General features: G+C 43.5%; 1 protein-coding gene across 2 annotated transcripts in view; it reads right to left on the bottom strand.

The window, feature by feature from the left end:
• csmd1a (CUB and Sushi multiple domains 1a) overlaps positions 1–23,295 on the bottom strand; it is a 237,581-nt gene that overhangs the window by 95,285 nt on the left and 119,001 nt on the right. Inside the window, exons 4-9 of one of the 2 annotated variants that reach the window (XM_028987988.1) lie at positions 18,602–18,796; positions 17,795–18,002; positions 8,404–8,516; positions 7,561–7,638; positions 3,158–3,239; positions 2,644–2,768 (exon numbers count right to left, since the gene is read on the bottom strand). In XM_028987988.1, coding sequence (XP_028843821.1) covers positions 2,644–2,768; positions 3,158–3,239; positions 7,561–7,638; positions 8,404–8,516; positions 17,795–18,002; positions 18,602–18,796 — 801 coding nt within the window. The remainder of the gene's footprint in view (positions 1–2,643; positions 2,769–3,157; positions 3,240–7,560; positions 7,639–8,403; positions 8,517–17,794; positions 18,003–18,601; positions 18,797–23,295) is intronic. The other variant, XM_028987989.1, reaches the window with a different exon arrangement.

Genomic DNA, 23,295 nt, shown 5'->3' with positions numbered 1-23,295 from the left:
CACAAGTGACAGTCACTTCACTTTTTTTTTGTTGATCAGATCAAGGAGACTCCAGCAGGGAAGAAGCTGAATTTTTGAGGTGTTCTGAGTGTGCAGAAGATGTGGCGGTCGTGGCATTTTCATGCTGGGTACAGTTTTTTTTTTCTGCACTCGCTCCTTCGTGTTTACTCAGGGATTTTCTTTTGACAACTTGAAAGACCAGCCGCTGTTTCTCTGCTCCGTCTACCTCTGATCCCCCCAGACTTTGGCTTTGTGAAGTTCAAGATAAGGCCGCAACTCTGTTCTGCAGCCATTCTCAACTCAGCCATTTTCTGTCTCTGCTCAGCTCAAATCGTTCTCAACATCATTCTCAAGATTTCAGGAGAGAATAAAAGACAACGAATTATTCACATATAAGAAAGTGAAAGTGAAAAGACTCACAGTGACACGGTGAAATGTGTCCGCTTTATTTAACCATCACCCTTGGTGAGCAGTGGGCAGCCATGACAGGCACCCGGGGAGCAGTGTGTGGGGACGGTACCTTCATCAAGGGGACCTCAGTCGCACCTTGGCGGCTTCTGATTACAGATCACTTGCCACTGAACCAAGTTATTACAAATTATTGTAAATACATAGAGAGGGTATTCTGTAACAATATTTCACCACCAATCATATCAATCATATCATTAACATTGTTTTGTACTATTTACCTAAATAAAATACCTCTTATTTCCCGCATGTAATGAGCCTGTTGTGGTGTGGAGTATCAGCTGAACCTTGTTCTCCGTGTTAAATGTCTGGACAAGGACTCGCTCATTTACATCGCTCACAATTACACACAACCATACAATAATCAGGAACTAATTGCACAAATGGCCAGCGCCTATGAAAACCAGCACCTATAGCGAGTCGGCAAGCGTGCTGATTGTAAAAAGCAGAGGTTAAAAAAAAGGGAGGGAAGATGTGATTACTCAGCACTCGAGTGCCCTTGAACAAACTCCATTCCAGAAAATTGTGATGATTACGCATATTACGTCTCAAATTACAGCACTGATTCAAAGGGCAACTGGGTTAAATGATGCAAAAAGTAAATAAAAGTGGACAAACACACGTGCACTAAAAGTCAACTCAAATAATTGCTCTAGTTTGCAGCTTCCCCTGAATAAATCAGCCCTGTACTGCTATTATCACCGGAGTATTACAACAGCGGTACCATGAGCAGTGACTCTCCAAAATGCTCCGGCGATACGGGCCGAGTCATTCCTTGAATTTCCCGGACAAATCGCAGATGACTTCCAGCATACCTTGAACACTTCTAATAATATACGAGGCGTAATTAACCAAAGATGGGTGGTAAAGCACTAGTGGGGATAAAATAATCACCAGGCTAAATACTTTTTAACGGCCGGTTTTATCCCCACGGCCTTCCTCTAATCTGCAGGGGGGGGGTGCCATTTAAGTGTTATTTTAAAGCGGCTACTTGCTGATGCTCAGACAAAAGTGTCCGGATCAATCAGCAGTCTGCAGGAATTGTGCAAAGAAATTGTCAAACACGGTTACTCCGCTTCAAGGAGGTCTGACATACTGCCTTATTTGATTCTGATTAACGTCATCCCGAGCAGCGTGTCCTCTGTGCCTTTGAAAGTTTAAATGGCGCCGGCCTCACCTTAAGTGCATATTTAGCTGCCAGCATATACACCACGTTGGGATATGCAGACTAGAACATAGTACTTTTTTACTACATCCTATTGTCTTTTAAGGTCACAATTATGACTTCTTACTTTTTACAAATAATGAAGAAAAAAATAATAGTATTATTTTTAACACTTTTCCTGTGAATTCCGAGATAAAATCTGGGAATGAGTCGAATGCGTAAGAAAAAAAAATGAAAATGTGTATTTTTTTTATTATATTATTTACAGTTGAGATGTCATATGTTGAAAGTGAAGTGATTGTCACACGTGATGCACAGCAGCACAGCACACAGTGCACACAGTGAAATTTGTCCTCTGCATTTAACCCATCACCCTGAGTGAGCAGTGGGCAGCCATGACAGGCGCCCGGGGAGCAGTGTGTGGGGACGGTGCTTTTGCTCAGTGGCACCTCAGTGGTACCTTGGCGGATCGGGATTCGAACCGGCAACCTTCTGATTAAGGGGCCGCTTCCTTAACCACTAGGCCACCACTGCCCCTCTATATGGCAAGTTGGCTTCAATTTCATCACATAAAGTAAATCCAGTTTGTCTTTTTTCTATCACAAACACATTTTAAACTGTAAACTGTCCTATTACCATATGTCTCACAGATTAGCGTGACCCGTTGTGTATTACTGCATAACTATATTCCTACATCTATCAGCGGCGCTTATCTTGTCTATGGGTGGATATATGTTGGATTTGAGCTTCTACCAGATCACAGCACAACTGTTCAATTCAGAATAAGGCCACAATTTACTCCCACGATAAATATCATCTCACATATTACTGTTCATATTTCCCGAAAACAACAAAATTTATGACATCATATCGGACGTCCCTAAAATGACTAGTATAAATAGAGATGCGGTCTCTCTATATGCCGCGTCACATCAGTCTTAACCGGATGTGACAGTGTCCGTACAGAAAGTGTCGGAGAAGGAATGCGGGCAGGGCACGTTCGCACTTACTGCGACAGATAGGTCTGTGGTCGCTCCATGCGGCCAGGGTCTCAGTCACTCTCTGGCAAGTGATGCTCTTTGATCCCTGAAGCACATAGCTGTCATCGCAGGAGAACTGGATGCTTCCTCCTACCCTGTGGGAGTAGCAGAACAAATGACCGTCAGCGGCTGACCTGCTATACAAAGCGCGCCATCAACTTCAGCCCCTCGACCGCATGACAGATTTCTTCTTTTCAATACGGCGATATGAAAAAAAAAAAAGAACAAATCAGCGCCACAGCAATTGTCCATCAAACGCGACATTGAAACCCCGCCCAGTTGATGGAACTCATTGCTACGGAATTCTGTCTTCAAGAAAAGCTTATCACCTATTGAGCAGGCGCAAATGAAGCTGCTAATTGTGGTGGTGTGACCGCAGGGGTCTGGAAATGTCTCTGGCACACAGTGGGCCTTGATCTGATTAAAATAGCGCCATGCCGTTCACATTGCGTGGATGCCAGGCCTGATAACCGGAAGGACCTACTGAAAATCGGAGCCAATCCTCTTCCCGTTCTCTGGAATCCCGGGATCTGGACAAACGTCTGCTGCCAGGCCCCCTTGACTCACTGCAGTGAAAGGAAAGGGGAAAAAGAAGCAACACGAATTATTAATTCGAATTATTAATAGGTGGTAGTAGCCTAGTGGGTAACACACTTGCCTATGAACCAAAAGACCCAGGTTCGAATCCCATTTACTACCATCGTGTCCCTGAGCAAGACACTTAAGCCTAAATTGCTCCAAGGGGGGGACTGTCCCTGTAACTACTGATTGTAAGTCGCTCTGGATAAGGGCGTCTGATAAATTCTGTAAATGTAATTCTCTGTATAGAAAACAGCAGGTAGTACAAGAGAGAACTCATATACTATTATTTAACAATGTTAAATGGTAATAAAATCTTAATTATATGCTGTCAAGCCACAGAAATGGACTTTAGCAGAAATTGTGATGCAGCAATGAATAATTCCTTCAGAGCAGAAAATACAAGGGGTCCTTCGATTCGCCGAACAGCGGCTGCGTAACATAAAATTTTCATTGCGGCATTTGTCTGGATGGCACGCGCAGATATATGCATCTCATGTTGACAGCGGATTTAACAACTCAAAGCTCAAGGCTATTCCACAAAAAGGACCTGGGAAAGGTCACAGCGTGGTCCCTCTCCACAGCTCATCTCTCCCCACGAGCCGGTGCCAGAGTGAGTGTGTGTTCGCACCTCCAACACAGCGGCATCCTCAAACATGTGCACAGTTCATTTGCTCGCCTAAATCACGTCGGGTCAAGCAGCAGACAGTTTCATTTCACCGCTCAAGTCGCCGCTCAAATTACGTCCGCAGAGAAACTTGTTTTTTTTTTCTGTCTCTGTGCCATTTGAGGTCATGACATATATACGAAAAATGTATACCGACTCCACCCAATTTATGGAACTCATCGGAATCCTATCGTAAAGAGAAGCATCATCAGCTACTAATGGTGATGGCGCGATAAACCATTCAATAAACCGTTTATATCAATAAACCGTTTTTTTACGTACAACATAGACAAAAAACAAACAAATAAATAGATAAATATTCTGAAATTGTATAAATTGTATACATTTGGATGACAAAATTTATGTTAATGTGTAAATATGCCTTAAAACAAATGAAAACCTACTACACAGATGCAAAATTCAATCCCTTCTAGGCCTTGCAATGATTAGTTGACATTGCCGACAAACATTGAAAATGAAAATAGTTGTCAACAAATGTGATTGTCAATAATTATCTCCGGACATATTTTTAACCATTTTTTTTGCAGTGCCATCCATGGTGTAGGTGCCAGCGCCTACACACTACTCAATCATGATTTATACGAAAAAAAAAAGTGTATTTCACAAAACACAAACGGCAAATTTTATAGAATTATTCTCGCTACCAGCACAAATTTACGCAGATACGTACAGCAACTGGGGAGAAATCCTCGAACGAATGTTATCCTCTAAATCATGCACGTCACAACACCTCCCAGTTCATCAGGACAACACAACAACTTGAACCAGTACACTTCTCACACTGATACCGAGCACGAAATGCAGAGGACAGATGGGATTTCAGTTTCAACATAAACCAACTTAGACTCCCTACATAAATGTTCTTCCTGCTCAAAATAGCGCTCAAAATGGCACGCAAAATGAGTGACAGTCCGCTCAGCCAATTGTACACAGACAATTGACCTGGTGAAAGTGCATGCATCACTGCATACAGTGCAAAATGCAGAATAGGACTTAAATAGGAGAATTGTGCAATTTATATTCTATTTTAATAGTCAATACATTTTAAGCATTTAGAGAATGCTTCTGTATCCATACCCCTTCATTCCTTTAGTGAAATTCATTTGTGAATTTTTACCAACAGTTCACCAACTGTCCTTTTTTTGCAAGTGGTTGAAAAGAAATCTCAGGAACTGATTTACTGTAAAAGCCAACAAAGAAAAACGTGATGCTTTTGCCGTGTACCCAAGTCATTTTCTTTCTCTTTTAGTAACTTAATTTCATCACCCACACATTTAACCCGAGTTCATTCGTTTATATGAACCTGACCCATGGCCTCACATTACCTCTGAACTGAGCCAAAAGGTTTGGGCAGAACTTTTAATCTTCCACCCAGCGTCTCTGACCGCAGAACGCTCGCCTGCAGTCTTTTAAACGGCCTGCAAGGAGGTTAAGTTCATTAATGGCGGTGCGCTGGAAGCCTGGTGGGCTAATGACAGCAGACAGCTTTAGATTTACATCACGGCGCTGAAATATCTCAGTAGCTGCTCAGTACAACTGTTCAAAGTTAAAAGGGACTAAAGGCATTCATCGCGAAAGAGTGGCAGCCAAGTGAAACTGAGAGGAAGGTGAGCTAATGTTAATAAAAATAAAAATGTATTATCTATGTCTTTTTTTATAAGCCGAGTTTAAAATTGGACAATCTCATGGCAGTGATTGACAGATTTACATATCCTACTTCCTTGTCCAGTCAATGTGTCACATGTCCAAGGTATTGCAAGCAGTGTTGCCAGATATGTAACTTGTTTCAGTCGAAACAAAAAATGCTACAAAACACAAAACTATCTGAAAAACTATTAATGTTGTGACATAAAAACAGAATCTTATTACTACCTCAGATAAGCTGATGATGTGACAAACCGGTTTGGAATTCGAACAGGCGACCTTCCGACTACAGGCCTGCTTCCTTAACCGCTAGGTCACCACTGCCCTCAACATTTTCTTCTACTTTAACATTTGGCCCGTGACACCTCAGTCCAATGAAAAACACGGATGTCAGGCCGGAAACCCACACCCAGGCAACGACAGAAACCTGCACAGAAAACAGAACCTCCTTGGCAGAGGCGCTGATCGTCTGGTGACAGTAAAACCTATTTCAATACGTCCGTTTTTACTTCCCATACTATGGGCTGTGGAGGGGTTTGGGGTGCTCTGTGTTTGGTGTGCGTTTCCCTTTTAGGCTGTCTACTGGGTGGAAATGGGGATTGATGGTTCCGCCTACCTAATCCCTCATCATCAGTCTGCCAATCAGCTCATGAGACAGGAGCATTTAAGGACAACTCACGAGACGGGGCCCGATGTTGTGGAGCCGGAGGGGGATAGAGAGGAGAGTTTGGGGAAAGTCTTTGTTGCGTGTTAGTGGTCAGTGTTAGTCGCGTAAACTGCATAGTGTCTCCTTTTACGGTGTGGTCCTCCTCCTCTAGGTTCAGGTACGTGTGTATTCCCGCCTCACACATCCCTCACCTTCGTTGTCACGTTTCCCAACCCCTAGACGGAGACGTGACAACTCTTCCACAGCACCTCTTTGTGCCAAAAATTGTAGGTGATACTCCTATCGTGACCCGCCACACGTATAAAACGTCGCTGTGTTGAGAAGGTCGTCTGGTCGTAACCGCCTTCTATTCAGGTAACATTGCGGCGCGGTCAGGCCACGTGCAGCCTGTGTGAGGACCGCTGGAGAGGCTCTCTGTAACCGCAGGTCTTTTGATCAACTGTCATGTCCTTCTTTTTGATGTAGTCTTCAAATGTTATGTCCTCTGATTGTTGACATCAATTTCGGAGCGCGTTCCATATGATCAAAGCCTGCGCCCACCTTTCTGATGTGCTTTTTGAGCGATTATTTTCCAGGCCCACGTTGCCCTATGATCACTGCGAATGGTGCACAATATTTTCTTGTGCAGGACGATTTGAATAAGTCCAAGGCGGAGAATGAAGGGCCCGGGAAAATTCAAGTGCCTGAATAATTTTAAAGAACCTGGTTCCTCCTTGACCTCCCGCTGAAGAGCCTACACCAACCTAAAAAATGTGGAGTTGGTTCATCTTCAGAGACTTCTTCCGCCCAAAAGCCCCTAAGCGTCGCTATCTACACGGGTTCTAAAGTCACCTAGTTGCAAACTCGCCAGGTTTAAAATGCCTCAAATATGTCTTTTTTTTCTGTTCGGTCAGCCCCTTTGGTGATGTTAATTGCCATAAAACACGCTCCATCAAGCACAGAACGGCACAAAGTATTGATACAGTGTAATGTGGTGTTTAACAGGGGGATTGTTTCCTCCATCCCATTATAGATATCACCAAGGGCAACCTGCATTATAAATAAAGCCGAAAAAAGGTAATGCTGTTAATCACGCGGCGAAATTATGCAAAGTAACAGATCCCGCACACGGTAAACATACCCCCCCCTACCTTACCCAACTCGTGAGCATTGTATTACACTGAAGGGACCCCAATGCCAAAATGTACCATTTAAATGCTAATGAGGGAGGTTGTGCACCTAAAAACAAAATATATGTATGTGTGTGTGTGTGTGTGTGTGTGTGTGTATATATATATATATATATAAAACATATTTGAAAAATACTCACAGACAGCATTCTTGTGACTGGTGTCTTTATTGGGGAGCATTTTCACCCCTCTGGACTTCAGCTCAATGGCCTTTTTTACTGTTGGAAAGCGAAAGAGAAAGTCAGGGGGGGCACGTTATAATGCATTTATGTAATGAGACAGACGGCCTGTAAAACCGAGGAGGCAAAATCAATCAGTGACCCGCTGAGCAAACTGCATCAGCCCAGGACGCGCTTTCCTGGACCCGACTCGGATCCCACGTCAGGAACACTCGTCTGGTCGTGCGGCACGCGAGAAGCAGAAGGACATTGCTGGCTTGGGCCATGAAGCACATCAGCAGGATCCAGTTTGGATTCCGATGCAGGTATGAATTTGAACCCGTAATTTTGTGACGCGGGGAGCCAATTATGAACCAGGATGCATGGACTCAAATTCAATTTGCATTTTGTTTTCTCCATATGACATCATATGCACTCCAGGTATTAATATAATAGTGCGGCTATAACAATTTTATTGTGGGGTGTCACGCAGACTGAGAACGCTGAAAAGCAAATTGACTTTGGTGAAGGAAATGTGTGATTAAGGGTAAAACAATGTTTGACTGAGGAGCAAATTTGCATATTTTTCTGTGAAAGGTCAAAGGTTTTATATATATATATATATATATAGCATCAGGCTCAGTGCATTACTTCAATGTAGTTTCAGGGCCTTGCAAATGGTGCACATAGCAGCTCAAAGGGAGAACATTTAAAATGCTTTGCACCGTAAGAGCATTAGCAATGTGCACAATACGGATAAGCCGAGCTCAGAGTTAGCTTTGTTGCGGCAGGTGTCCGTCCAGCCTCCGAAAGCTGACCCCTTACCTTGGTACTGGGCACTAAATCCTTTCCGCCGATGGTTGCTGTCAGAAGTGAAATGCAGCCGCAGCCAGTTCTTGCTGCTGATGACGGGAGACGGCAGATTCATGCCGGTGAGCCTAGGAGAAAACGGGAATCTCAGTTCAGCACAAAAATCCAATGCAACAGCTGAAGGGACAGGTGAACACAAATATACGAGACACGAGGTCAGGAGTAATCAGGAGTAACGCTGCGAGAGTCTACCGATATTGTGGCATTTTTAGCATTGTGCCTGTTGTGCACCGAGCTATAACTCCTGCAGGTAATAGTTGTATTACAGTAAAATCTACATGAGGACCAGGAGCACAGGACATGCCGACTTGACATTATAAGAAAAATGAAATAAGGTGCAAATGCAAATGTAGGATTAATTATTAAAACAACACTAATGGCATTTTTATGCAAGCCCAGCAAATCTTTATAATCTTTGCATATGTTCTATTGGCACAGGGATGATTGCGTTAATTGTGTTCTATCTAAACAGAAAATTTGCAGCGTGAGCTTTTTTAAATTCCCCAGCTGTGGAAAAGGTAATTTCACTTAAACTGCAATGATTGTTCCATAAAAAAGTGAAGAAAAGTGAAATAAATTGAAAAAGTGAAATTTGAAACAAAGAATAAGAGAAATCAGTTTAAAAATGTACATTTTTTTGTAAAACACATTTCATTAACATTAACATAAGGACCTGACCTGCCATTCACTTGCTGGCATAAAGAACCGCAGCCCTGAAGGACGTGGTGAAGCCCACCCACACGGCATCTATTCTCAGCTTAGGCTGTGAAACAAAGCCAGGCTATCAGGGAGAGTCACAGTAGCATTTAATGCCCCGCAGAAACAATGGAGCAATATCCAGTCAGATAAAACCGGAGATCCGCACCAACTAAGGTCGAGTCAGGGCCACAGCTGAAAGTTCCCAAACTCCAAACTTACAAAGCCGAGAGTTATAATCCTTCAAAAGGGCCCTGAAGGCTGCTAGGGTCCAAATGGTCCTGCAAAAGAACCTCAAAAGGTTTCTCAGCCAGTGATTAGAAAAAAAAAAACGTTCAATTTCTGGGTCGGCGTCTCCGTGACCTTGACTGGGTGGTTCCTTCTGGTGGAAAAAGGAGACCGTTTGAGTAAACTTTTCACTACAGCGGCTCCCACACCAACAGGGCTGGTAATAGTTCCGAACAGGCATATCCTCTAATGATCCAGGTCCCCAGTGATGCCTGAGGTCCACCGGGTCAGAAAAGCAGTCTGCTGGTTTCTCACCGGCTGCTGCTGAATTGAGCAAACTGTATATGTAAAGATTGCATGCTCCACTGGCAGCCATACAATTCTGATTGGCTGCGAAAGACGTATGTACTGCAGAATTTTGCATGTTCTATTCATATTCTTAATTATTTGTATTACATTACAATGAAAACCTCAGAAACTGCTAAAATAAAATTTGATGAAAAATTTTCATTTGATGAAAAACACATTTAGACATAGAGGTTTATAATAATATTTAGGCATAAAGTTCTACCTCCATGACCAGAGCAGCTTGTTGTTTTCAGACCTTCATGAACAAAATGATGCTCCTTGTCCCACTAATATGGACTAGTGGCTGTGACACTCTTCCCACTTTCTCACCAGGCTTTCCTTTTTAGGCCGGGCTCTTAGGCAGCGTCCAAGATGTAGAACTGTTCCATCAAGGGAATGTGCACAGACGATGTTCATACATCTATACGTGCCCTTTTTTTAGAAAGAAAGCAGCTTGGCAACCAATAATTCAAACACTGAGGCATGCTAATAATTCTGGAGAATCATTTTGGTGTTTTTATAACACCGGATGGCATTTAATTAACTCGGCACTATTTTCGCGACAGTAACCCTTAAATAAGATTTTTTTAAAAGTAATTTGCGATTATGGCTAGTCGCAGGCATCTCTAATTAAATATTATTTCTGAAATTGGTGAAATTTCAGTTTGAGCCTCAGGGAAACCCGCCTGCCCAATCGGTTAAAAACCTAATTACCCATCCCTCGTCTACCTGGTTCCAGGGAACAATTACCTCCGGCGGAATGCCGGAAAATGGGCCCGGGTTGGCCAGGAGCGGCAGACGGCCTCAGTCGGAACTCCCCACGAGCGGCATTAGGAAACGGTGATGTAACAGTTCAGCAATCCGACAGCCAGACCACCTACGAGCCGCGCAACCTTGTCTGCCGTACGTTGCACGCTCAGCAACCGAGATGAACTGCCGCGTGGAGGCCGGATGGACAGCGCTAGGCGTCCCACCGGGACATGCACAGCGCTTATGATAATGCCGGGACGAATCGGAGCTCTCAGCATTATTAGCGGTTGCTAATTTGCCTAACTTCCTTGTTGCATGGGATGTATTGGATTTGGCAGGGAGCGGCGGAGATTAGATTGGCACGGCGAGAGAGTGAATGGCAATTACTGCGCGGAGCCGCCCGGATCCCTCTATTACTCTTCAGCGGAGGGGGGCTCGCCGGAGCAAAGAAGCCAGGTCGAGGCGGGGAGGCCACTTTCTGCCGACGGGGACACGGGCCAATCGGAGCATTTTTAGGGTTCCCACGTTATTCAGCAGCTGGCGTGACAACATTGGGGGAAAAAGGGGGGTCTGCAGGCATTCACTGGTCTCACGATTCGATTCGATTACGAATAATCAATGCCTTGTTTGTGGCATGAGGTGAACAGCGACCATTTTTCTGCGTCCACACGGGTTATCCCTGCGCAACCTAACACATTTACACCTACTGTTCCCACGACATTTTTAGGGTTCCCACGTTATTCAGCAGCTGGTGTGACAACATTGGGGGAAAAAGGGGGGTCTGCAGGCATTCACGGGTCTCACGATTCGATTCGATTACGATTATCAATGCCTTGTTTGTGGCATGAGGTGAACAGCGACCATTTTTCTGCGTCCACACGGGTGTCCAGCCCCAGTGTTCAGACGCTAGTACATTTACATTTTTACATTTACAGCATTTACCAGACGCCCTTATCCAGAGCGACTTACAGGGACAGGCCCCCCCTGGAGACACTCAGGGATAAGTGTCTTGCTCAGGGACACGATGGTAGTAAGTGGGGTTTGAACCTGGGTCTTCTGGTTCACAGGCGAGTGTGGCGAGTGTGTTACCCACTAGGCTACTACCACCCAGTAGTTACAGGGACAGTCCCCCCCCTGGAGACACTCAGGGTTAAGTGTCTTGCTCAGGGACACGATGGTAGTAAGTGGGGTTTGAACCTGGGTCTTCTGGTTCATAGGAGAGTGTGTTACCTCACTAGGTCGCCACCACCCTATTATATGTATAAAAGAAACTCTGCATGCAACGCTTTCTTGCCGTCATTTTCTGTTGAATCCCGACAAGCGTTATGCAGCGTCAAGCGAATGCCAGTGAAACGGCAATCGAATGCTAAAACTTTCACTTCACAGTCACTACCGGCACTACCAGGTATTTAACCAAGAAACGCCATTGCTATGTAATCGATTGTGTTCTGCATCGGCGCGGAATCGTCCCCGTCTGCATCTTGGCGCACCGATTATGAGACTTATTTCAACACCCCTGTCATGCATGCACCAGAAAGCACCGACCAGTTCAGAGCGCCACCTAAACGTATGATCTTCCTGCTCAGTCGACTTATTGGCGGTAAAAGTGCCATTATCCCTGCGCAACCTAACACATTTACACCTACTGTTCCCACGAAATAAAACAGAATCCGGAATGAATTCATGCATCATTTCTGCTCGGGCTGTCAGTGGATAACAGAAAAGTTTTTCAATCCGCCCGTCAGCCCACCTCCCGTCGTTTTGGTAGAAAAACCACTGAAGAGCCGGCCAGGCTGATGCTGATGTTGACAAAATGAGCATCCGCTGTAAACTGCGCTACGAAGAAGGGTCCTCATTTTTCAGCCTGACGTGACAGGTCACTAGACATCTGCCTGCACGGCCCATGCGCTGGAAATTGCCTCAGCAAAGTCAATCAATGGCTTCCGTATGGCGCAGGAACATGTCCACCTGCCGGCTGTCAATCTTCCTCAAAAAGTTTCGGGCCCTCGGGGGTCCCCGAGAATCAATCAAAAGCCTTTATGCTGGAGGACAGAAAAACTACAAAAAAAAAAAGCCTTTATTTGGGAAAAGATGGGCTGAGCTGACATTTTAACAAAGAATGGCCTCATTAGTCAGATTACAGAGCCTCCGTATACAGTTCAGCGTGGCCGTAATGAAGCACGATGAAACTAAAAGTCTCTCATGCAAAACTGAAGGCCAATTAAGAATGCATTTGTTTTATGGAGGGGTTCTAGTTGGGCTTTAAGGCAATTCCACGCTTTGCCTTCAAATGAGCTGACCGGGTGGGAACGGGGACATTCGTAAATGCAATCGCATGCAGGTTTTTATGAGGTTTCACAAGTTTTCTACACAAGGCACTAATTAAAGCAATCAAAAAAAAAAAGTTAGTGACATTCTGTGATGTGATTCTGTGATAATAATAATATTAATATGTATAAAGAGTAAAAGGGTTAAGCCCCTCTTCCGACAGCAACCAAGCCCTGTAAAGACTGCGCTTCTGGCCAGGCCTAAACCTGAAGGTACTAACAACACTGAATTTACGAGCAAATGCACTGGAGGGAGTCATAATTTTGTCAGTCGGCGCTCCAGACATTGATTGTCCCGCATAAATGTACTTGCTGAGAGGGGGTCGATCCACCTGGAAGCTTCGGCCGCGCTTTTAGCATTTTAGCGGCTCTTCTTGGGCAGACACACAGAATTCAATTCCACACATCATCACACACTCAGTTAGCAGCGCGATCCGGGAGCAAAACCGAAGCATTTTTCTTTTATTAGCCCTTTGTATCAGTTCCCTTTCTTTCACGGAGGATTTTGTCGCCATTGTCTCAGATAAAAAATGAAATCCCGCTCTTAAATGATTATTAAAGGACCACGTACGAGATTAGCGGGGTACACCTCTGACACAGCGGCACCGTCAGACATGATGCAATAACCAGCAGTTCTGAGGTTTGATGAAAGTCAGAACGAAAGAAAAGAATGAGAACTTTCAGCGTGTCTCGTTTAATTTATTAATAATCTGGTATCACATGATGGTGCCTGTAACATGACGCAATGGCTGCAACCTCAGGTCTGTCACCGGCTTGACACAACCACAGGGTTTCTCAGCATATTCACCAGTGGTGGCCTAGCGGTTAAGGAAGCTGTCCCGGAATCAGAAGGTTGTCGGTTCGAATCCCGAGCCGCCAAGGTGCCACTGAGCAAAGCGCCGTCCCCGCACACTGCTCCCCGGGCGCCTGTCATGGCTGCCCACTGCTCACCAAGCATGATGGTTAAAAGCAGAGGACACATTTCATTGTGCTGCAGTGTTTCTCAATGACTTCACTTTCACTTTTTTTTCATCTTCAATAAGATCTTTATCTTATTGAAAATATGGTTTATTTCGGTTGCGGCCATTTTGTTCTGCCCATTGTTTAGTGACTTTGTTTGTTAGGACAACCCCAGCAAAACTGAACTATTCCCTCCTTCCCTGGACGATTCTCCAATCTCTCCTTCTGTCACTGCACACAACCTGGCGGTAGCCATGAACAATTCCCTCTCGGACTCATCTCACATTTCAAATCGCTCTTCACTTCAACATCAGGGGGATTCGTCCATTTCTTTCAACATAGGCTACTCAGATACTTGTCCAATCTCTGGTTATGTCCAAACTAGTGCTGTGATAATGACATTTATAATGGAAGCATTTTTAATGCCTAAAAGGCACCAATCTACATGGGGTGGTAGTAGCCTAGTGGGTAACACACTCGCCTATGAACCAGAAGACCCAGGTTCAAATCCCACTTACTACCATCGTGTCCCTGAGCAAGACACTTAACCCTGAGTGTCTCCAGGGGGGGACTGTCCCTGTAACTGCTGATTGTAAGTCGTTCTGGATAAGGGCGTCTGATAAATGCTCTAAATGTAAATGTAAATGTACATACCCAATGGGGACTGTGGGCGGAGCCTGAAGCACAAGTATGGAAGGAAAAAGAAGGAAAAGCTGGCGTGATCCTATCTTCCAACTCTTCATTACCATAATAGTATAAATATGCTTGTGAACTTACTAACGGGGGGAGATCTCTTGCGAGTTCCCCCCATGGCCATTGTTTTCTGGCTGTTCCATGACCAAAGGTGAAACACTTTGGTCATGTCTGGGTCTACTAAATTTCCTTCCACACTAGTAATTTGCAATACCTGCCATTAGTTTTAGCTGTAATGATGGGAAAATCTTAAAATCATGTGAAAACTACATTGCTAGAAAAAAGGGTTTTATTCTGAATTATCTGACATCAAACTATCTGCTGGTGTTATAACTGGGAAGTGATACAAAACATGCATTTTAGTTTATCAAAATGTTTTTTTAATTTTATGTCAGATCATTTTTCAGCCGTATAATTTTGAACACCACTTTAATAATTCACGTCATGTTCATTCATAATTGCTGCAAACTGTGTATTACGCAGGCTTCATGTGGAAAGGGTCAGGAAATTATTGAAGCTCTTTTTTGATCATTTTTTCCCCCTTTCTCAGACTATTGACTGGCACTGAGAACAGAAGGACACTCTGAACAGAAATGAACTCAGAAGTCATTAGAGACATCAAGTTCTTTTGACTCTGTGTATTTTTCACACAGCAAAAATTTGTGTTTGAAGAAGCCCAAACAGACAGTCGGGATGTGGCTATCCACTCCTGCCAATCATCTTCAATAAGCAGATAGGGCCTTTCAAAAACCCGCCAAATCCCTGTGAAGTTGCACTGCAGCCTCCTCTGTCTCCTGGTGCAGGTTCTCCCTTTTCAACCTGCTCCGACATTTTTTGACGGTTGCGCTTTCATTTGGTTTTGTTATGCAGATTGTTGCCTCACTCACATGCCAGTTTGTCTGAGACTGTCTTACACACACACACACACACACACACACACACACACATATCTTTTTCCCATGGTCTCCTAACAGGTCACCCAGGCCCCTGCTACCTGAGATCCATGTCCATTTACCCTTGAAAACTTGATGGAACTGAATGGACCGACCGCCCCCCTCCACTGGCGAACCAAAACCTGGAGCCTTTCCTTCTATAAAGGACAAACGGAGGACGATTGAAGCTCCAAATCAGCTTCGTATGAGACGTGCTTGTCTCCCTAAGCACAGCACTTCAGGCGTGCTGAATGCATCAAGTGTTTTCTCTTCTCTCACTTTTCCAATAGCGCACACATTCTCTTCTAGACCTTTCTCTTCAGCAAGAGAAGGAGATTTTATTCAAGTCAATTTAACAAATTAGCAGCCTGCCTTGACGTAAGCAGCGTGTTAATTAACACAACTTCGTATCTGCAGGATCTCAGCCACAGAGCCATGGAACCGCTTCTGTAATGTTGTGCACATAAGAAGCTCATGCACCTGCATACACTACGTACATTTTGTCTTCACGTGTGTCTCAACTTGTGTCTCAAGATGCGATAACTAACAAAATGAATGCAATAATAAAATTTAAACAGGAGTATACCTACCATTGATAAAGACATTTTTTATTTTATATTCATCCATGTGTCAATATTATTTATCTCATGCTGCTTACCACATGTTTAAATATGTGCAAATGAACCGTTTTACTTTTTTTTTTTTCATCGCCTGGTATGTTTTAGCAATTTTATAAGATTTATTTATTTCGCTTCAACATCTTTAAGGCTATATAATAAGGAAAATAAAATCTCCCTACCACTCACCAGGATCCATCTAAAATGCTAACCTTTTTTTTTACTTTAATCTCACATCACATACACACACACATACTCACACACAGACAACTGTGTCATGAAAGAGTGTCAAGGAGAAACATGCTCACGTTCCAGCAGTAAATGGCAAGTTAATAGAGTGCTGGCTGGGTTATTTTTAGCAGACAGTTTAAATATGGAAAGATTTACAGTTCAAATGCACAGGATGTGACAGGACAGGAAAAGTGTGTGTACGAATATGAATCGGAGGAGGAGAGTGAAGAATAATAAAGAGATACAGGGAGAAGAAGTACTTGCCAAATGGAACCATATAGATTCAGAGGTCCAGTCCAAAGGAAACTTTGACAGATGAATCAGGCATTTGGCATCATTAACATACTTTCAAGGCTATTAAGGTTACACTTAATATCTTAAAAAATGTATTGCTTTTTCTTAAATTACGCAACACATTTAGCAGACGTTGAGATTCTGAACCTGCAACCCATCAACGTGGCTTTTATCAAAATTGAGCTTTCTCCACCACACAAACACATGTGCATACATTTCTGCAATTTAGTAGCACCTCAGTTTGATGATCTTGACATAGTAAAAATAATTAATAAAAGCAGATTGGTTGATTTTCCTATGTGCATATTTGTGTATATCAATATAGATGCACAATTGTGGATCTATATTGATATACATATAGCTTTTATAATTATTACATTAAGCACGGCTCAGTTCCATTAGAACAAATGAGGTTTGGATCTGCAACTTAACTGTTCAATATGACCCCAAAATTCTGTTTTAATCTTAACCTACTAGTGACATTCATTGCTTAGTGCAGTATTTGACCTGCGTAGCAACACCTATCAAATAGTAGTAGTAGTAATAAGAATTATACATAAATGCCAACAGAGTATGAAGCCAACAGAGTCAATAATCGGCACAACGCGTACAATGCTTAATTCTTCCTTGGGGGGTGTAACAGAAATGAGTTGAGAATAACTTCATAGTGGAATATGTCTCTCTGCACTGATGCTTATTAACAACAAACAACATTGTTTACTATGTATCATTATGGGGCTATTACAATAACTCTATAAATGTGTGCATCAGAGTACGTGCAAAAATCCCAAATTTGTAACAAACAACCTCTCACCCTGATTTTTACAGATGACGTATGAATGGTCACAGCATCTGTATGACCAAAATCCCCCCAGAATAAAATGCAACAGATGATTGAAAAAAAAAATGCAAATGATAACAGCTCATCAGCAAGTATAATGAGCACAATCAATATATTCAATTACATCCATGCACTAAACCATAAAGACCAACAACAACAGCATTTCGTACTAGACTAGACATGATAAATTATTACCAAGATTTCCGCTGAGACTTCAAAAACAGCCTCTTTGATATCTGGCAACAAAGAAAGAATCAAGGCTGAGGAAAGCCCTCAGTCACTGAATAGCCCAGCAAAGGCAATAGTTGCCATATAAACGTTTTAGCATTTTACAGTCCATGCTGGATGTAAGTCTCGTAGGGATTTGAACTATATAGGCGCCGATGCAAAATGGCAGCAGTGCAAAACGTCCGTGAATAAAACACTCACCATATTGACGGGGCCTCTGTGCCACTTATTTCAAGGAAATCGTATCTGTCCTCCAGCTGGAAGTCTGTGAAGACCAGGGCTATGGTGTCCCCAGGTTCGGCAAGTATACTCCATGTGCAGTCTGCATTGTTCTCGTACTCCGACGGAAAATGCGGGCTGGATATCGTCCCTGTGGTTCCACGGAGGGTTCCCCCACAGGAACCTTCAGCTAAAACGATGGCAAAAAAAAAAAACGATTATTTTGTGTTCACTTTTAGTACTTTATGTCCACTAAAACGAACAGACTGTTCAGTATTCACAGGGGAATCAGTTCCATGATCGAGGCTGAACCTACGCTTACTTTCAACATGGATGAACGCAACGGAATACGACTAAGCAGTGACATTGTTCGCATTTAGTTGAAGGATGCCATGCATGGGGATCCACTTTTGGTCAGACATGATGTTTGCGATGTCTGACATGATGTTGGGTGATTTGCTGAAGCGCCATGATACCCAGCTAGTGTGAACAAAGGCAGATTTATCACTTCTTTAATCAGTGCAACTGTTTTCATCTGTACTTAGATGATCAATTAACCTTTCTAATAATCAATTAACCTTTTGGGGTTAAGAGACTTGCATTAATGAACTCAGCATTCTAGTAGAACTCAAGACTAATTGTTGCTGATAATTGGCCACTCTAGATTTACGCAGATTTCTCATTCTCAACAGCCATTTCAAGCTACCACAGTCACAGTCAATGTTGTATTGTGTTATAAAAAGCTATAATGTAATATAAATCTGATTTTCAAAAAGTAAATGTTTTTACCTCGACAAAAAGGTGCAGGAAAATCCCACGATGCACCACTTCCGGGACTCACGATACATGTGAGGGCGGCATGGCCCTCCAGAACATATCCCATCACACAGCTGTAGCGAATCTTGTCACCTATGTTGTATCGTGTTCCTTGAATGATGCCTTTTGGTATTAAGCCTGGATTTCCACAGGTATGACTTGGCAGCACTGCAGGGAGTAAAAAAAAATTATAATTTTCAAACAAGGACAAAAAAATAGATATAGAAATAATACATATTTATAATAATATATATATATAATACATATTTGTACTGTTTTTGGATCAATACTGGTAAATTATCTCGGGTTAAGAAGACTCCACCCCCATTTGGACTTAAGACATGTGAAGTGAAGTGATTGTTACTTGTGATACACAGCAGCACAGCACACGGTGCACACAGTGCATTTAACCTTTACCCTATCCACCTATACCTCCCAGTCATTCACTGAATAGTCATATGCTCCTATGCACTCGTAGTGAGGCTGTATACTGAACCCACCGCCCTCTGGTTGAGTGTAAATTGCTCCTGGAGTGAAGGGAATGGTGTTTTTTACAGAATAAGGCATGGGTGTGCATGTGTGTTTTCTGTTGTTCACTGCTTGCATTTAACAGTGACCCTGAGTGAGCAGTGGGCAGCCATGACAGGCGCCCGGGGAGCAGTGTGTGGGGACGGTGCTTTGCTCATTAGCACCTCAGTGGCACCTTGGCGGATCGGGATTCGAACCGACAACCTTCTGATTACGGGGCCGCTTCCTTAACTGCTAGGCCAACAGCCAAATTCTGTAAAAGTAAATAACTTCAGTACCAAAAACTGGAAACTTGCAGGAACGCGCAGCATATTTCTGCTCAACTTCCTTCAGAACACAAACCATTAGATTTGACAAGATAATAATATAATCTGATGAGATTCCATTTGTCTAACATCTCACATGGGCAATGCATGTATGCATAAACAAGCGTTTCCCATTGACTGGAAGAGCCTTTGATGTGCCTCAGTGTCATGTGAACAAGCGATGCTGCGCATAGCAATTGGCAGAAACGTTCGTGTATTTATGGAATGTTCCCTCTGGGAAGATTAGGATTTCATCAAAAAGTTGGTCTGGTTGTCGGCACCACAAATACCATAATCTTTCCCATAATGATCTCCATCGCACTTCCACAGCACGCAGACAGACATGTTGGTTTGCTAAAGAAGCAAAATTATTATTATTATTATTCGATATGGATGCAGCCCATGGAATAAACACATGAAATGAAAGTCAGGTTTGTCTACCGCCACGGTATTACCATAACTGAACTGTATGGCCTGTGCACCATTCGTGCTAAAACTGACAGTCATGGCTGCACAGCGTATTCCCGAAATGTGGTAAAACGTTGATTCCCGCTGACCACACCACGCCGGAAAGGAAAGGAAAAAAAAAAATCATTGCAACCAAAACCACTTTGACATTCCAATGGCGGATGAAGACAATTCCAGCTTTTAATAGAGAAGTCTTTCTCTCACCAGCTGGTTTCGGCAGCCCGGCATGAATATAATTAGTCCGATTTGTCCCCAGACGCTGTCCGTTTTAAAGACGGGGCAGACTGTAAGCAGAGCTGGGCGTAAGAGCCCTTGATGCAATTTTGAACAAAGAGTGAACAAATCTTTTGAGTGTCTGGAGTGACTCACTCTAAAACGCATCTCGCCGTCAGCAGAGATGATGCACGGAATCTAAAAAGGTTCCTGCAGAAGCTGGAAGTTAAAAGATGTTGGTTTCTCCATCTCTTAAAAGCCCAGCGTTATCCGTCTCACTCGCCCCGGTCGCTCTTTCCAATTACACATCTAAACCGCTGGAAGAGGAGGGCCGCGCCATCGCGGCGAGAATGTGAAATCAATCTGGGCCGTGGCGCAGAGGGGGACACGTTCAGAGATACAGGTTCCTCTGGCAACTGGTGACGGGGGGGGGGGACAGTCATCTCGCAGTGAGTGAAGAAGAAACAGGGCCGAGGGGGACGAGGCAGAGCTCTATATTCTGTCCAAGTCGCGGATGAGAGGCGGGCCGCGGAGCGTAACCCTGGGCGTCCTGCGGGGTCGCGACCCGGGCCTCGTATGAGGACGGGCTGCTTAAATAACTCATAAGAGGGACACAACCTGCATCAGCCGACATGAATAATGCCAGGAGACGGGATACGGGTCTGCTTAATATGATTGACTACTGCACCCTATTTAGCATGGCGGCGTGAACTGTTATTAAGAGGTTATGATTTGCACCGGCGGATGGTAATACGCGGAAGAAAATAAACCTGCTGAAAAGTGTTTTTGCGTTGATTGATGGTCACGTCACCTCCTCACAATACAGCAGGGATTCTGACAAAGGACAGCGCTCTTTCCCACTTTTATTGGGCCACATCTGCTGAGGACCATGTTTCAGCCGAGGTATCCTCAAAGCGAAAACCTGTAATGCTCTCTCAAAATGGACTGTGACCCAAAAAATAAAAATTAACCCAAAACTCACTTTCACTTCACAGTAATGAATTCTTCGTATTGCCTTCCCTCCGACCGGAAGAGTTCGTTCATTATTTGTCCTGCTTCTTCCTGACTTCAGCATTTTTTTAAACATTATTATTGTCCCTACAGCATTTCTACAGATACTCGCATTTTGTTTTATAATAATAATAATAATAATTCTAACAACAAGAATAATACTAAATGATTATTATTAAGAAATGCCTTTTTATCTTAATTACAAATGTAAAAAGGCAAATTAATAATGACTTTCCGAGCATATTTGGCTTCAATTCAGCGATAAGGGATAGGACCCCGCCGGGGGTCGAACGAACCCCAGTTTCATGTGAACATATGGTTCATTACAGTTACAGTCCTGGCATCTCCATGACCAACATCATTCACTGTCAGCAGCACACAACCATGCAAAAAGTCCCTGAAACGCCACGTAAGCTTTCCAAAACCTTGAGACAAAATATATACAATCAAAAACAAGATATCCTGTTTTTTTTATTTGTCTTCATTCTTTTGCTATTGTGTGCATATTTTGGGAAAAGCCATAACCTCACGCAGGCTCAAACTGTCAATTCCTACTGGGCTTGGAATGAAAGATTTTAGGGTGAGTCCATGCGGTTAAAGGAAGACGTGGGGAGTCGGAGGGGGAAGAGGCCAATTTCCGCCCGACATCGTGGCTCAAGAGCCTGCTCATCATTCCCAGAGTGAGACGAGGTAACCTCAGCATCTGCTGCCGGGTGCCGTGCATCATCTGGCCTGCCTGGCAGGTGCTGCTTGAAGGACCAGACCTGCTTTGATGAGATATTTTAATATTTGCCTTTAGCACCATGTGAAAAGATGAATGCATGTTGAACACAAGGCGGCCGCATGTCTATAGCAAGCAACTGCTGAGCTGAATTTACTGGTGAAGCAGAAACCAGCAAAAATGTCTCAATATTGCACATATTTATGTGACCAGTGCTTAACATGTACTTCTGTGTTGCTTTGGTAACATATGCATGCCATATAAGTTGGGAGCCTTGATTTTGTTGATGATGAGAAGTCCAACTCATAGATAACTGCATACAGCATTAGTAATAAATACCACTTTAATCTGTCATATTGTCACGGCACCAAGGACGGGGAGGATCCAGGCGCAGGTGGAACACAACCTGGTTTACTGAAATACGGGACATGCAAACATATGGGGCTCTACGCTATATGGGAACAGGAAAAGAGAAGGCTCACAGGGACACTCCACACCCACAGAACATCTGAACTCGGGGTCCGTGGCCACACGACGGGAATTCACGGGGCAGACTGCGGCCACGCCAGCCCACTGACCAAACACCGTCCAAACTCACTGCGGCGCTGATGGAAAACTATTTGGTAACTATCAGAAGGGCTTATTTTATTTGATGCACCGGTGAATTTATTTGTGTGTGTGTGTGTGTGTGTGTGTGTGTGTGTGTGAGAGACGTCCCCATTGACTTCCATTTCAGACTGGAGAAGGTAAGAACATTTTTTACTGTAAATTGCTCACTGCTGGAGCAATCATCAGAACAAGAGCAAGGGGTGAACAACAGAAAACACACACACACACACACATACGCACACCCATGCCTTATTCTGTAAAAAACACATTTCTGTGGTTGCTGCCCACCATTCCCTTCACTCCAGGAGCAATTTACACTCAACCAGAGGGCGGTGGGTTCAGTATACAGCCTCACTACGAGTGCATATGACTATTCAGTGAATGACTGGGAGATTTCTTTTACTTTGATCAAGGTATAGGTGGAATGGTACTGTGCTCACCTAATCCTTCCTAATGAAAGCATTTCGGCTTAATGGTGTCTACGCACCAGAAATAACTAAAGATTACAAGAGGTCTGTGACAAACATGTTGCTCGGTGCAGGTAAATGGGGCACCAAGGCCTAAATTATGCTGGGGTATCTCATTTGACAGCTTTCAATTTTCCATTCACCTGCTCTGTGGGCGGCTTTTGTTCTACACTTCAGAATGGCTGTGCTGTCAAACCAGCAAAATATGCACAGAATACAAAGAGTATTGTTAAAAAAATAAAGGCCATGCAAGTAAATCAGCTTGTTACATGAAAAATATCTAATAATCAATGCATGTACAGTTATCAGTTAGCAATGCTATTTATTTTCACAAGCAGGACAAAT

The sequence above is a fragment of the Denticeps clupeoides genome, chromosome 8 (assembly GCF_900700375.1).
Source record: "Denticeps clupeoides chromosome 8, fDenClu1.1, whole genome shotgun sequence".
Taxonomy (NCBI): Eukaryota; Metazoa; Chordata; class Actinopteri; order Clupeiformes; family Denticipitidae; genus Denticeps; species Denticeps clupeoides.
The sequence above is the reverse complement of the archived record's forward strand: the minus strand, read 5'-3'. Positions and strand labels throughout refer to the sequence as shown.